Genomic DNA, 13696 nt, shown 5'->3' with positions numbered 1-13696 from the left:
ACGCACACCTAGGGACAATTCGGAGCGCCCAATTCACCTCCCATGCATGTCTTTGGAATGTGGGAGGAGACCGGAGTACCCGGAGAAGACCCACGCGGGCACGGGGAGAACATGCAAACTCCACCCAGGAAGGTCCGAGCCTGGACTCGAACCGGAGACCTCAGAACTGGGAAGCGGACGTGCTAACCACTCGATTACCGTGCCGCCATAATCGTAAACCAAAATTTGAAACCGTTGCACCTCTACCCACACCTCAGTCATTCGTGACATGTAACTCTGTCACTGCAGTGCCAAGTGGGCCAACTGTACAGATGGAAACAAACTGATCCAGCAACACAGCTTTCCAGACATCTTGTATAAGCGCCACACATTGCAGCACAGTTTCAGTTACCAGTCGCCACTGTAAATAAATCCCAAGCAGATACTTAAAAAGAAAAAAAGTTAATCCCCTCACAGTGACAAGGAATTTGAAGCATTGAAATACAATCTTCAAATTCCTCCTGGGAACCATTTTACTCTCTGGTCAGTATTTAAAAGTTCAACATAGCCCTGCTTTTGGAAATTATACAGTACATTTTATACAAATCAACAGGCCAGTGGAATCAAGCAACATGGCTGGCATTTGACGTCTCGAGCAAGAGTGGGCGTGCCAAATGAAGCCCTGATTCAGAGCCTGTGTCAATTCCAAGAAAATCATGCGATCAATGACAAACGACACCTCGATTTGTGCGGATGACGTCACTAAATACGACGCACAGTTCCTTTGGCTGCATTTTACACGACCGAGACGAGAGCTGAGCGTTCACAGGGACCCAAACCAAACACTTGAAAAAGTTAACATATGTGAAGTTTTATCTCCAGATTATTACGCCCAATAATGTGCAGAAAAGCACTGTGTCTGTGCTAACAACTTTATTTATCATAGAATAACACAACGTTACGACACTGTATGCTTGTGGTTATTCATTCATCCAGCTCGTCGTTTCATTTCATTTCTCAGCGTGGTAATACGTGTTGAAAATGTGTAGCTAATGGTGAGTGATCATTTTCAATCTTTTTTTTTTTTTGGGTGCTTGACCACATGAATAAATTTTATTTTTTGGATTGATTTGTTCTCTGAAGCATTCATATTAATTTGCACAAATAAATGAAATAGAAGATATGCTGTGGTACCGGGGTCCCACGATTAGTGTTGTCACAGATTACTTGGAAAAGTAATATGATTACTGATTACTCCTCAAAAAGTAATCTAGTTATTTTCCTGATTACATTGTCAAAGTAAATCAGTTACTCAAAAAGTAACTTTTTAGTACCAATTTCCGCACATTTCATATGACCTGTGTATCGAGGTACGTATCGTATCGCCAGGTTCACAAAGATACCCAGCCCTAAGCAATCCAACTAGCGGGAAAGCTCCATTCTTCAGGAAGCTTAATTTTACGATCACTAGTTTCCAGTTAGCTATATTAACCGGTGGACTTAGGCTTGAAATACCACCTCAATGCTACTTTGAGTACCACACATCTGGACAAACACAAACAGGTAATTACCCGCTGACCAGCCATGCACAGAAGATTTTAGGACAGTGTGCTTCTGCTTATGTAATTTTGTACAGCATGTTGGGCCGTAGCACTGCTATAACACATTCTTGTTGTGGGCTACATTGCTATTCAGGTGGCTGTACTCAGTATACACAGGCATCCAATAATAAGCTATTTTTAGTAGGAAACACATGGTTGGTCTGACAAAAATGCATTTTCGAACAGTGATTGGATTGTTAGGGAAAAAATGTTGGCCTGCCCCGGGGGCCAAACTTAGTTGCCAACCTCTGTTCAAGGATCACATAAACACTTCTGAGTGCTCACCAATAGCTTCTTGAGACTCCACTTCACATTGTCATACTGTCTGTATGTGGAGAGAATACAAAATAGAGGTGGCCTGGTTTTCTTTTTAAGCAACTGGCTGTTGTTATCCAATGACACTATACTGAGACACCAATGAGAGGGAACAATAGAGAGAAGAAGAAGAAGGGGGAAAATAATAAAAGCAAAACATGAACAAGAGGAAAACAGTGCTGTTGTCCTTGTCGTCTCAAGTCAAGGATCTCATTAAAATGGGGACCCAATCTCAGCAACCCCCATCAATCCTCCCACCTCCAAACACACACCTCTCTCATAGCTGCACCCTTAACACAAGCTCATTGATCACTTACAGGACACGATTTGAAACAAGACAACACGAACACCTCAAAATTGTATTTAACCGTTAATTTGCCAAACAAGTGGTTGGAATGCCATTGTTAAGACAAGGACATTTTGAAATGTAACCAAAATTGTTGGGAAAAACCTGCCTCTAGAATCTAAGTGTTGAGTTTGATCTGTCCTTATGCCGGGCATCATGCCAGACCTCAACATATGCTGGAAGAGTCTTAAGCGTCCTCCAATTATTGCACATCAAAGGATAAATCCTGGGTGTGTGCTTCTTTTTTTGGATTTCTAAACAAGTTACTACTAACACACACTTACATACTAACTTTTTCTAGGAGCAAATTGGCCCCTAACCTGAAACTTTAGTGTTACAAGTAGAATATTTTGGGTTCACCCTGTAAAATGAGTGCTAATAAGCACAGTCGTCACATTTCTATTTGCTCTAACTATATTACTATCCGGGTATACATGGAGCCATGTACTCCAAAATGGATCCAGATAACTAAACGCAATGAAAATGCTCTATAAACACGTGAGTTGGAATGAAAAGACCAAAAGGATTTTCATTTGGATTCACGGGTGGTATAGTCCTTTTGCCAACCCAGTAAACACTTCAATCACAATAGCAAGACTGCGTCCGGTCTGCACATGCTCTGTTGTGTGTGTTGAGTCGTGAAGTTGTCATTAATGCACTTTAAAATGGTTATCATCTTACCAAGAGCTTATCTGCGACGGGAGAACTTGTTTTTAAGTACTTGGAACTTGTTTTTGTTTTGTTTTTTAAATCAAGAAGTTACTTAGATAAGTGTTAAAACTATCCCAACTACTCAAATGAAATCCATCTTGATAAATCATGTGATGTTACATCGATTTCCGCGCGTCGCACCAACGACTGATCTGATTACCGGAGTGGCGCATGCAAACGTCAGATCGGAATGGACCATGTCACATGTAAACAACTGACCACAGATCATTTGTAATGATTTCAATCAGAATGACAAAAAAAAAAAAAGGCTCCACGTAAACCCGGCGACTAATATACAAACAAAACTATATTCAAGGGAAAAAAAAATGCAATGCAAATTTACTTGTCCCATATTCTGATGAAAACATTACTTGTACTGTCAATTTAAAACCTAGAATTGTGTTTCAAGCAATAGTTTGCTAAATAATCCGATTCAATAGACTTGCTTTCTTTGCACCCCTCTTCGAGTCACCTTATCGTGGTGGAGGGGTTTGTGTGTCCCAATGTTCATTGGCGCAAAGTGGTCTGGGGCTTATGCCCCTGGCAAGGTCACCCAGAGCAACCAGGTCCTCGGCGAGGGACCAGTCCCATCAAGAAATGTTGTTCAGGCAGCAGGGTGGATGACTGGTTCACACGTCTGCCTCCCAGTGCAGAGGACGTGAGTTTGACGTGAGTCCGGGCCTCGGCCTTCCTGGGTGGAGTTTGCATGTTCTCCCCGTGCTTGCGTGGGTTTTCTCCGGGTACTCCGGTTTCTTCCCACATTCCAAAGACATGTTTGGCAGGCTGATTGAATACTCTAAATTGTTCCTAGGTGTGATTGTACGTGTGTGTGGTTGTTTGTCTGTGTGTGCCCTGGATTGGCTGGCAACCGGTTCAGGGTGTACCTCGCCTACTGCTCAGAGCCAGCTGAGATAGGCTTCAGCACCCCCCGCGACCCTTGTGAGACATAACCGGTCAGGAAAATGGATGGATGGATGGATGGATGAGATATATAGGTCATTTTTAAAGAAATTATATTGGTTCAGGTTGTACCCCGCCTACTGCCCGAGGCCTGGTGGGATAGGCTCCGGTGCCCCTGCGACCCTTGTGAGGAAAAACGGCTAAGATGGATGAAAATGTTATCCGGTTATTCTGGCAATCAATGGAATAATCGACAGAAAAATCGATTATACAAACAATGATAGTGACAGCCCTTCTATTTTGCTTAAAAACCCAGGCAAACCACTGTCACAGACCTAAATAATTGCATCAAATGGAGCAGGCTCGCTGCTCTCCAGCTTCAATTCCACAGCTGTGTACCACATTGACTCCATTTGTGGGGTAGAGAGGTTATCCCATATGCAAGGCCTCACAGAGATGCATTTCCCATGCCAAATGTCATAATGTCACAGTTGTCGTAGAGCTAGAGTTAACTGCTCCCCCTTTGGCGCAAAATGTCTCTGGTTCTTCTGTCTGTGAGGTCTGACAGAATCGCCAAAGCAGCACACTATAATTATACTTTGTGGCACGTTTGTCACTTTGTGGTTTCTCAAAACTGTCTCTCATTTTTCCCTTTAATGATGGGAAACAAAATCTTGAGAGTTGTAGCCAAATCAAGAAATTTGAGGATTAGCATGCGTGTACGTTGCGGCTCTGCTCCGGCGGCGAAGCCGATTTGTTTCCATTCTATCAGCTTGTTCAAATTACACCGGCTGCGTATGCGCTGCGGATCAACTGATCGCAGATCGCAATAAGCTACGTTTTAACCAGCGATGAAAGATTAAAAACACGTTACCTTGCAGTTGGGCAATGCAGTGGATTGTTGCCTTAGACACGGGTGACCACAGTTCAAATCAGTGGTATACAATGGTACCGGCAATGCCTTGGGGCAAGTTAATATTAGTTGACCATTTTTTGTGGTCGACCCCCCACCCCCACCCCCAGCCCTAGCCTACAACAAATGAACAGAAGCTTACTGCATGTCATGGACAGAGTCAGCCAATCGGTCAGACTTTCGGCTCCGGTCCATGTTCTCAACAATCATTCTTTTATTTCTTTTTTTCGGAGCACAGTGCCTACAGCATTCAACATAATGTCATCATTTCATCTTCTTGAGTTTTCTTCTGTCAAGTATGTCATTACATGGGTGTCACCCAGTGTCCAGACAGACACCACAGTTGAATTAAACAATTTAAGAAGAAGATGACCAACTTGTGTTGTTAAAACTCCGGTTAAACGGTAACTATTTATGTTACTTAAATCACTGTTTTATTCAATCTAATTCTTTGCACTTCATTGTACAACCACAATTTGATAAGGAGTCACTATTTCCTGCTGCCACTGTATATTTGTTATTTTTAGTTCATTTTATTGTGTTCTATGCAAAACATGCATTTTATGCACAAATGGGAAAAAGATCATAGAAAATTGCCATTAGTTTCATACAATTTAAGGAAAAAAATGCATGTTGAGCTTTATAGGGGACCAAAAAGGAAGTTATTTTATTTCTCTTTATTTATGAAGTAATTGTTTTAGATAGTAGATTTTCCTCCATGTGGCCCCTGAGCTAAAATCAGTTTGACACCCTGTTTTTTTTTTGTTTGTTTTTTAACCAAACCAAAAGTGAAATGTGTGACCAAATCAACATTCCCACCTAAAACTAAAAATAATAAATAAATAAATACTTGGTGTTTTAGAAAAGAGAGCAATGGTGGAACAACAGAAGAGGAAGTGGTGTATGTGTGTATTGTTTTGACATGGCACACAAATTACTTTGTGGTATTTTTGCAGCTCTGTATTAATTGAGTTGTTTAACAATGTCAGTATGTGAAACCTTTCAAAAACAAAAGGAAAACGACTAAGAACTACTACTACTACTACTACTACAAAAGCTACTGTTTTATCTATGTAAGTGAACCTGTTTTGCAATGTTTGTGTTTCAGGCACTAAAATGCAATGTAAACAAACAGCCAAAAAGCATATTTTATATTAACCAATTTAATATAGTGCTAAAAATAACAGTTCCCCAAAACCATTTCTGGCATGATGGCAGTTGGAAAAAAACACTGTCACAAGTTTCTCCTGGGAAAGACAATCGACTCCAATGCATATTCGACAGAAAAACAGCAACAGTAAATTTGATGAAGGTATTCTCTTGGCACCCAACTAAGCCACCTTCCCAACATTCCTGTGTTGCAAATCCAACCCACAAAATGGTTCCATCCTACCGGTAAACACACCAACTACTCTCTTGTGACTAATACGATTGTGTAGCTGGGATGTGTATGGAAAGAGGAAAAAATGGCGGGAAGCATTTAAGGCATATAATCAATATCTGAGGGGTGATGTGCATTCACTCTCAGATGGCAAATAATGTCTTAACCATGAACAACCAGGTGTTTTTTTTTGTTTTTTTTTAAGTCCAATAAGTGGAATTGATTATGCAAGGTAACTATATCAATTAGTGTTCATAATAAACAATGGAGCCCCATGTAGCTTTATCACCACCAACAACCAGAAGCAAGCAGACGCTGCAGAGCAAATGAAAGAGCCAATCCAGTTACATGGTCAGTGGCACTATTGGAGGGAAGTCACTGCATGTGTGTGTGCAAGTGGCTTTTTCACACGTCCTCACCGTGACACTGCACGTCGACATCGAGAACTCTGGTTCACCCCGGTCCAGCTGTTGGAAAGAGGGCAATCGCAGGGCAGGGAGATCGCTCTTGCCTATTATGATGGGATGAACCTCATGCACACAACTATGTAATCACACAGCTCCCCGCACAAAGGCGCCACGTCAAAGCCCATCCCACCTAATGGCCAAAGCTTCATACTGCTAACGGGTGCTCAGGGAGGCAATGAGGTTTGGAGTCTATATATCCATGACCCCTGGTTGACTTCGATCACTGTTCACCTCCCCCTTCGTGACCTGGCAATGGCACCCTATTAGGATGAGGGGGGGGGATAGAGAGACGGGTATAGGATCTCGTTGAATAGTGCACTCTGACACAAACATCGGAGAATTGAGTACGCAGATCTCTCAAATGGGGTCAGAGCTGGTGCTTAGCCATTTGTTTTGATTTTTTTTCCCTCCCCCGACTTCACTCAAAGCCTCTCGTTCCTCTTCTCCTTACGAAATCATAACTGTAGGCGATCATGCGAGGCTATATGGCAATGATGCGCCACAGGAAGACTATGAAGACGGAGGGCGATCACACTGGACTGTGTGTTACAGACTGCTTTAAAAGCACAATCAGCTCATGCCGCCTAACATAATACATCAGAGCATGTCTACAAAATACAGCCATGGGAAAAAAATTAGACCACCCTTGTTTCTTCAGTTTATTCATAAAGGGTCATTTATTTGGACCAATATATCAGAAACAACAAAAACAGCTCCTAAGAGTTGAATTTATGAGGTGAACGAGACATTTTCTGAAGGTTGTCTTGATAACCAAACCACTTAACAAGCTATGGCATTGTACTGCCAAAAACGGTGCTTTTAGGCATTCCATGTACTCACTTCATACACTTTTTGTGGTACCAGACATTAGGGGTGGGCGATGTGACGATATTAGATCGTGTGATGATATGCAGGGCTGACGATCTGTCATTTTTGTGGAATCGTCTGATCGCAACCGAGAGCAATTCAGCACAATTTGACAGTCAGCTCATTTTCTGCCACTGACTGAAAATTACAGCCATACAGCCTGCGCCTATTGGACAGCCAATCACTGTAGTCAAGTAGCGCACACACTTTGCCCGGTCACACCATAGGAAACCACGTAACCCGCGATCTACTCACAAGGGTTGTTAACTTGTTACAATATTAACCTTGACTTTATACCAGCCAAGTTGTGTGCACTTTAAGACATTCACTATTTCAAATACATTAGAAAACATAACTGTTGACTTTTGTTATAGTCTTGCTGCTTTATAATTAACATTTTTCTTTAAAATAGGTATTTATTATTAGTGTTCATCTTCACAAACTAATGACTGTAGCCTTACTAGCCTAGTATTTATTCAATACTAATAATTTAATATCTATTTCATATTATTATTTTTTTAATTGTGATGAAATCGAAATTGTGATTTTATAATTATAAAAAATCCGCCAAAGTTTGCTTAAGGGCGTGGATTACAATGTTCTCATAGCTTGTATTTCATAGTCAGGACATTTGTGTGTACACGTCGCTGGCCCTTCCAAGCAGAGGTTAGTAACCGGCTGCTCTCTCTGTCTCTCTGATCAGGTTACAAAAGTGGGTGTGTTCCCGCTCTCCTCTGTCGCCTGCATGTCTGCCTCTCCCGCGCTCTACAGCTCATTCCGCCTCTCTCGCTTTCTTCTCACTCCATGTCTCTGCCTCTTTCTCTCTCACTCTCTCTCTCTCTCTTTTTCGGAGGTTTGTGGTTTGCATCATCCAGCCTCATATGGCACCACTACGCAGTCCGACATTCTCTTTTGCTCGACTGTTTTTCTCCCGTTCTCTTTGTTCCAACAGTGTCCAGACAGAGGACAGAGCTGCAGACGCTCCAAACTGGCTGGGAGCCATGTGACTTCCTCCCCCTTGTTGACCTCTGCCAACAACTGACCCACCAGACATCTAACAAAGTAGCATCACACTTTAATCGTTCGCACGGGCATAAGCGTTAAAATGACAAGCCGCATGCTTATTTAACTGGAATTCACATTGTTTCACACAATATAGTAAACTGCAGCAACAAATGCCATGTGACACAAGTGCTAACCATCAGTACAGATGCATATTTCTTTTTTTACCCTTCCACACAGTGCTGATGAGTAAATAAAAACTGAATGTCCCAGTGTTTATGTTTGTCAGTGTGTGCTTCATGTATACACAACAGTTGCAATCTTACCTTGTCCTTCTCATGAGGCAGCAGGCGGACAGGGGGCAGTGATTCCAGGGATACCATCCCAGTGCCGTCATTGTGGGAGCTGCTGCGACTGATGAACTGAAAAAGTGGACCCTGTTTTGCCACACGTCCATGGGCCACCGCCCTTTTGAGGGCCACCCTTAGCTGCTGGTGGAAGATGCCAGGCCCCATGGAACCGCTGCCCGACAGGTAGGCTGCCACATCAGCCTGGCACTTGAGAAAGCGCTCAATGTTTTTCAAGCAAGAGCCCCCAGGCTCGTGGAGGCCCTCCAGTGCCCGCTTGATCAACTTGTTCCAGTCAAGTCCAGGTCTCTTCCCCAAATGGCTTTGGAAGCTAGTGCCACTACTGCTGCCGCCGCCGCCGCCGCCACCGCTGCTGCCGCCTCCTCCAGAGCTGCCTTTGGGCTTGGGAAGAGCCAAGCGCCCAGGGTTGTCAGGATCCTTGTAAGAGTTGAGACCTTTGTTGGTGACCTTGAGGATGGTCCCATCTTTCACACTCAGTTCTAACTGTTCCAGAATAGTCTTGCGGTCCAGACCATGGGACATAGAGACAGCATTGCAAATGCGCTCCTCAGAAGGTCGCTGCTTCTGTTTCTTCACCTTCTTGATGGCCTCTAGGATCCACTGGGTGTATGTGGGGTTGGCCAGTTTCACCATGACTGCAGTCTCTCAGGGCGCGGAGGCCCTGGGGCCTTCTCACAATCACCAAACAAAAAAATGTGAACTACAGGCCAAAGACAGACACCTGGCCTGCGCCGAAGCGCCGCCGCCTCTTTTGCTTCTCGCTGTACTTTTTTCCTCCTCTGCTTACTATCCCTTGTCTTGGGGCCGCACAGTGACTCCCTCTGAAGCAGAGTATGAACAACGCGGTAGTAAGCAGCTGACCATAGCACAAATCCCAAAACCAAGTTCTCCACCCAGTAAAATCAGGCCCGCCCACCTCAGTCGCAGGGAAGAGGCTGGTATTAATGTAGGAACAGTTTTCTTCAACATAAATTGTAAAATAAAATGGGAAAAAAATAAGGATGTGTAGACAATAAACCAGTCAGTTTACAGTCACTGGTAAAGTCAGCAAATTCTCAATCTAAGTTGCAAAAAATGGCCATGCTCTCCAAGACATGAGTTTCATGGTAGAGCAACAAAAGTCTGTACGGGTGTTTGTGACGTATTCTAGTTCTTTAGGTTTCCCTGCCTCCACAGTCCCTTGCTCTCTCGCTTATCCTTTTTCTTTTCACTGTGTTCTTCAACTCCAGCAGTGTTGGCTTCTCAACAACAGGACGGAGTAGACGGGACGGGGCTGATCACCCTCATGTTTATTGGACTTCAGCTGCACCACCCTGGATAGAATAAGTAAAAAAAGACAATCTGTTAAAATACATTTACATAATAAGTACAGGTGACACACAGGCAACCAAAGGAGGGGGGGATTATACAAACAGTGGCACACCATTAACTACTGTGTACAGTATATAAACAAAACTCCTGTTTGCACTGCTTACAATGAGTTCGACTAACATGGTATGTTTCAGAACGCTCAACACTTTCCATCATATTTTCCAAATGTTCCCAGATTGAACACTACCACCACATACATACCGTAAGATGTAATAACCACCAAAAACATACATGCTATTTTAGCTCGTAGAAGCAAATAAAAAAAAAGTCAAATAAGGTATTACATGTGTAGTATAAAGTTTGCCGTGTGCTTATGTTGTTGGTAAGCTGGGAACTGAAATACAATGCAGTCAAAACACACACTGTTAGCAAACATTAGCCGAGGGGCAGCTAAGCTTTAAAAAATAAATAAAAATAAAAATCAAGGCTTAATCAGTTGCCCGACATCACTCAAGTGTTTCCTATTGTTTTATTTACTCTCACTATTACCAGCAGCCAAGAGTGTAACAACAAGCCTTCCCGCTAAACGCTGTTGTTTGGCAAGCTAACGTTAACAGCTAGCAAGTGTGCTAACGTTACGTCTGTGTTACTAACGTTACTTGTCCAGGCAAAACATAAACAGCGACAAACACACGGCTAGCGTGAACAGAAGCCCAAAATATATCACCGCCTTCTTTTCCAGCCACCGCGACGGCATCGCAACAACCACAGCTAATAATCTCAATTTGAATGTCATTCTCTTATTAACGTAAGATCGCGGCCTTGTATTGGGCACAATGCAACTTGCTGACGGCCATATCAGCTAGCGGGCAAGTGCAGGAATTAAGGTATCGTAGCCAAACATCGTAAACCATATTTAACATTGAGGGACCCGCGGTTTTCAAGCTTAGCCACGGCAGAGGATCCGCTGACCGCTTCGACGAGTCGAGTCCCAAACAAGCGATCCCCACCTCGCTGACGTCCGCCCTCCGCCGCCAGCCTCCCTCCCACGTAACACTCCGCCAGCCTGCGGTGCGGTAGAGACAAGGCCGCTGGAGCCGAGTGGCTAGGCCTCGGCTCCCCTCTCCGTTCCTCCCCCCCCGCCCTCCTCAGCGCTCAGCAGCCCTCCGTACCCCTCTCTCCTTCTTCCTCTCGAGGTCCCCCCGAAAAGCCCGAGCTCCGGTTCTGGTTTGCGGGGGGGTGGGGGGGTTGGGGGTCGAAGCTCCGATCGAGATACGCTGTTTACGAAAGACCGCGGAGTCCCTCCGTCCCCCGTATGCTGTTACTCACCGGAATCCCGTGTCGATCCGCCGGGGGAAGTGTACCAAAACCGCGCAAAACGGAGACAACAACAAGCCTAAAAATGCAGCCAGAGACCAGAGGCTCTCGAGCCGACGCCATCTTTGAGTGAAACGGAGCACGGCGGTGGGGGAGGGGTAACACTGAACCGTCAGGCTGGGCCAAGGGACCGTCTGCATGGTGCGAGGCGAACATCCAGGGGAAGAAACATTCACAGCGAGACGGTGGGGGCGGCGGCGCGCTGTTGCTATGAGAGGGCTATGGATATTGCCTGGGCACGTGAAATGGAAGAAAGGGACAGATGGTGATGGTGGTGGTGGAAAGGAGGGGAGGGGAGGGGGGGGCAGTTGAGGTAATCTCACAGTCTCTGTTGTGCCACAGCCGCACAGGAGATGATTCAAGGGAACGTCTGCATTTTTCTTCGCGGCTGCAGGGGGAGAAAATCAAATCAAAGCCAATGAGCACGCGTTTAACGTTAGAGGGTAGTGAAAGTGAGACCTCCCGCTACATTGCAGTCTATTGTGGCAGCTCTGGAGTTGTAACAGGAAGATTGACACATGCGTTCAGTCCTGAAAGGATCTAAATGGAACAGCTATCTACAGTGTTGCATCACATTTAAAAGCATGCCACCCACTTGTCTCTCTGCACTGTACTGATGTATAGTATCGATTACCTAACACTATGGCGTTTCCACTGAAGAAACAATTATGCGTTGTTTTATTCATTAAATGACAAGGAGTTTCATGTTTAACCAAAGTGTCATTCATGTTCAACATAAGATGCTCAAGTCTACATTGGAGAATGATATATATTTTAAGGGACTATAATAAATATATTAATGTTAAATGGAGAACACATTTATAATGTTATTCCTGTGTGGAGTTTGCATGTTATCCCCATGCTCACATGTGGTTTTCCTTCCACATTCCAAAACAAAAAAAACATGCAAGGTTCATTGAGGATTTCTCTATAGCCATTTTACAGTGATAATGGATAAATAGCTGAGAAACCAAAAGCCAATGAAAATAGTTTCTTCAACTTATTTTTTAAATTGGTGTTTGGTAACAAAACTCACACTCATCTCAAGTGTTATTAAAATTGATGAAAATTTGCAAGTTTGGTACAAGAACGATGGAATAGGCACATCATCTGATTGAGCATGCCACATCGGGCCCCAGGGCCTTTTGTTTGACACAAATTGTCTGTAGATGTAAATGTGGTTGTGAATGGTTGTATATGTGTCACGCATTTGACTACAAGCTGCGTCCAACCGGGCCACAGCTTACCCGCAACTATAATAATGGCATATTGTAGAAAATTAATAGGTCTAACTAATTAAGTCTTGTTGAATTCACCGTAGCAGAGGTCAGCGCTTAATTATGATCATAAATATGGAGAACAAACATGTGAATATATAGTATTGTTTGTGTTACATAAATTGTCGTTAGGGTTCTCCTAAATTCATAACATGCCTGCAAGTTCTGACCTAATTTATTTGTACAAAAACGAATTAAAAAAAACAAAACAAGATAATGTGATTAAATGAGGTGGTGTCATATTAATAAGGACTAAAACACCACATTGATTTGCCCTTTAAGTTACGAAACTACAATAGTGAGGCAATAATTAAAAATCCAAACAAATCACAGCAATAAAATGACGCAAAACGATTTTCACATCAACACGGAACGTTTGGAAACTGACAGCATTCTTGTTCAATTAGCTGTAAATATTGAAAACCCCCCAGGTGAAAATTGAATCATCTGCAGCTTTTGAGTAAATCCGCTTCATGGCAGTCCACAGAGACGTGATGTAGAGTCTCTTATGGGGAGCAATTAGACATGAGTTTTCCCCTGTTGTGAGAGGGTGAGCTGCTATGGGTTGACAAAGTGATCATCAAATTAAAGTGTCATGGTTGCGGTTTAATCGCTGTTTATCCGGTGCGGACTGCAGTACTTCTTGAGGGACAGATAAATCACTTCAGCAACGACAAGGCACTCATTATACAAAGTACTGAATGCATGTGTTATCATCGTACAGATAAATAACGTGGTCAGCTACGAGATCACCTCTTGAGGACTCACATATTACATTAGCGTGTACAGTGGGTCAGCTCGCAGATGGACGATACTCAGGAGAAGCGTGCACCGCCTCTATCTTGCTATGAATAAATAATAGCATACACCATGATCCACAG

The 13696-nt window shown here is 43.5% G+C and overlaps 1 protein-coding gene across 3 annotated transcripts in view; it reads right to left on the bottom strand.

The window, feature by feature from the left end:
• kat6a (K(lysine) acetyltransferase 6A) overlaps positions 1-11742 on the bottom strand; it is a 30175-nt gene extending 18433 nt beyond the window's left edge. Inside the window, exons 1-2 of one of the 3 annotated variants that reach the window (XM_077521263.1) lie at positions 11491-11742; positions 8809-10163 (exon numbers count right to left, since the gene is read on the bottom strand). In XM_077521263.1, coding sequence (XP_077377389.1) covers positions 8809-9483 — 675 coding nt within the window. In that variant the 5' untranslated portion in view covers positions 9484-10163; positions 11491-11742. Of the gene's footprint in view, positions 1-8808; positions 10164-11171; positions 11286-11490 lie in introns of those variants that run through there. The other 2 variants (XM_077521261.1, XM_077521262.1) reach the window with 2 other exon arrangements.
• Between the last annotated feature and the right edge of the window lie 1954 nt (positions 11743-13696).

The sequence above is a fragment of the Festucalex cinctus genome, chromosome 5 (genome assembly GCF_051991245.1).
Source record: "Festucalex cinctus isolate MCC-2025b chromosome 5, RoL_Fcin_1.0, whole genome shotgun sequence".
Classification (NCBI taxonomy): Eukaryota; Metazoa; Chordata; class Actinopteri; order Syngnathiformes; family Syngnathidae; genus Festucalex; species Festucalex cinctus.
This window is presented reverse-complemented; position numbering and strand designations above follow the sequence as displayed.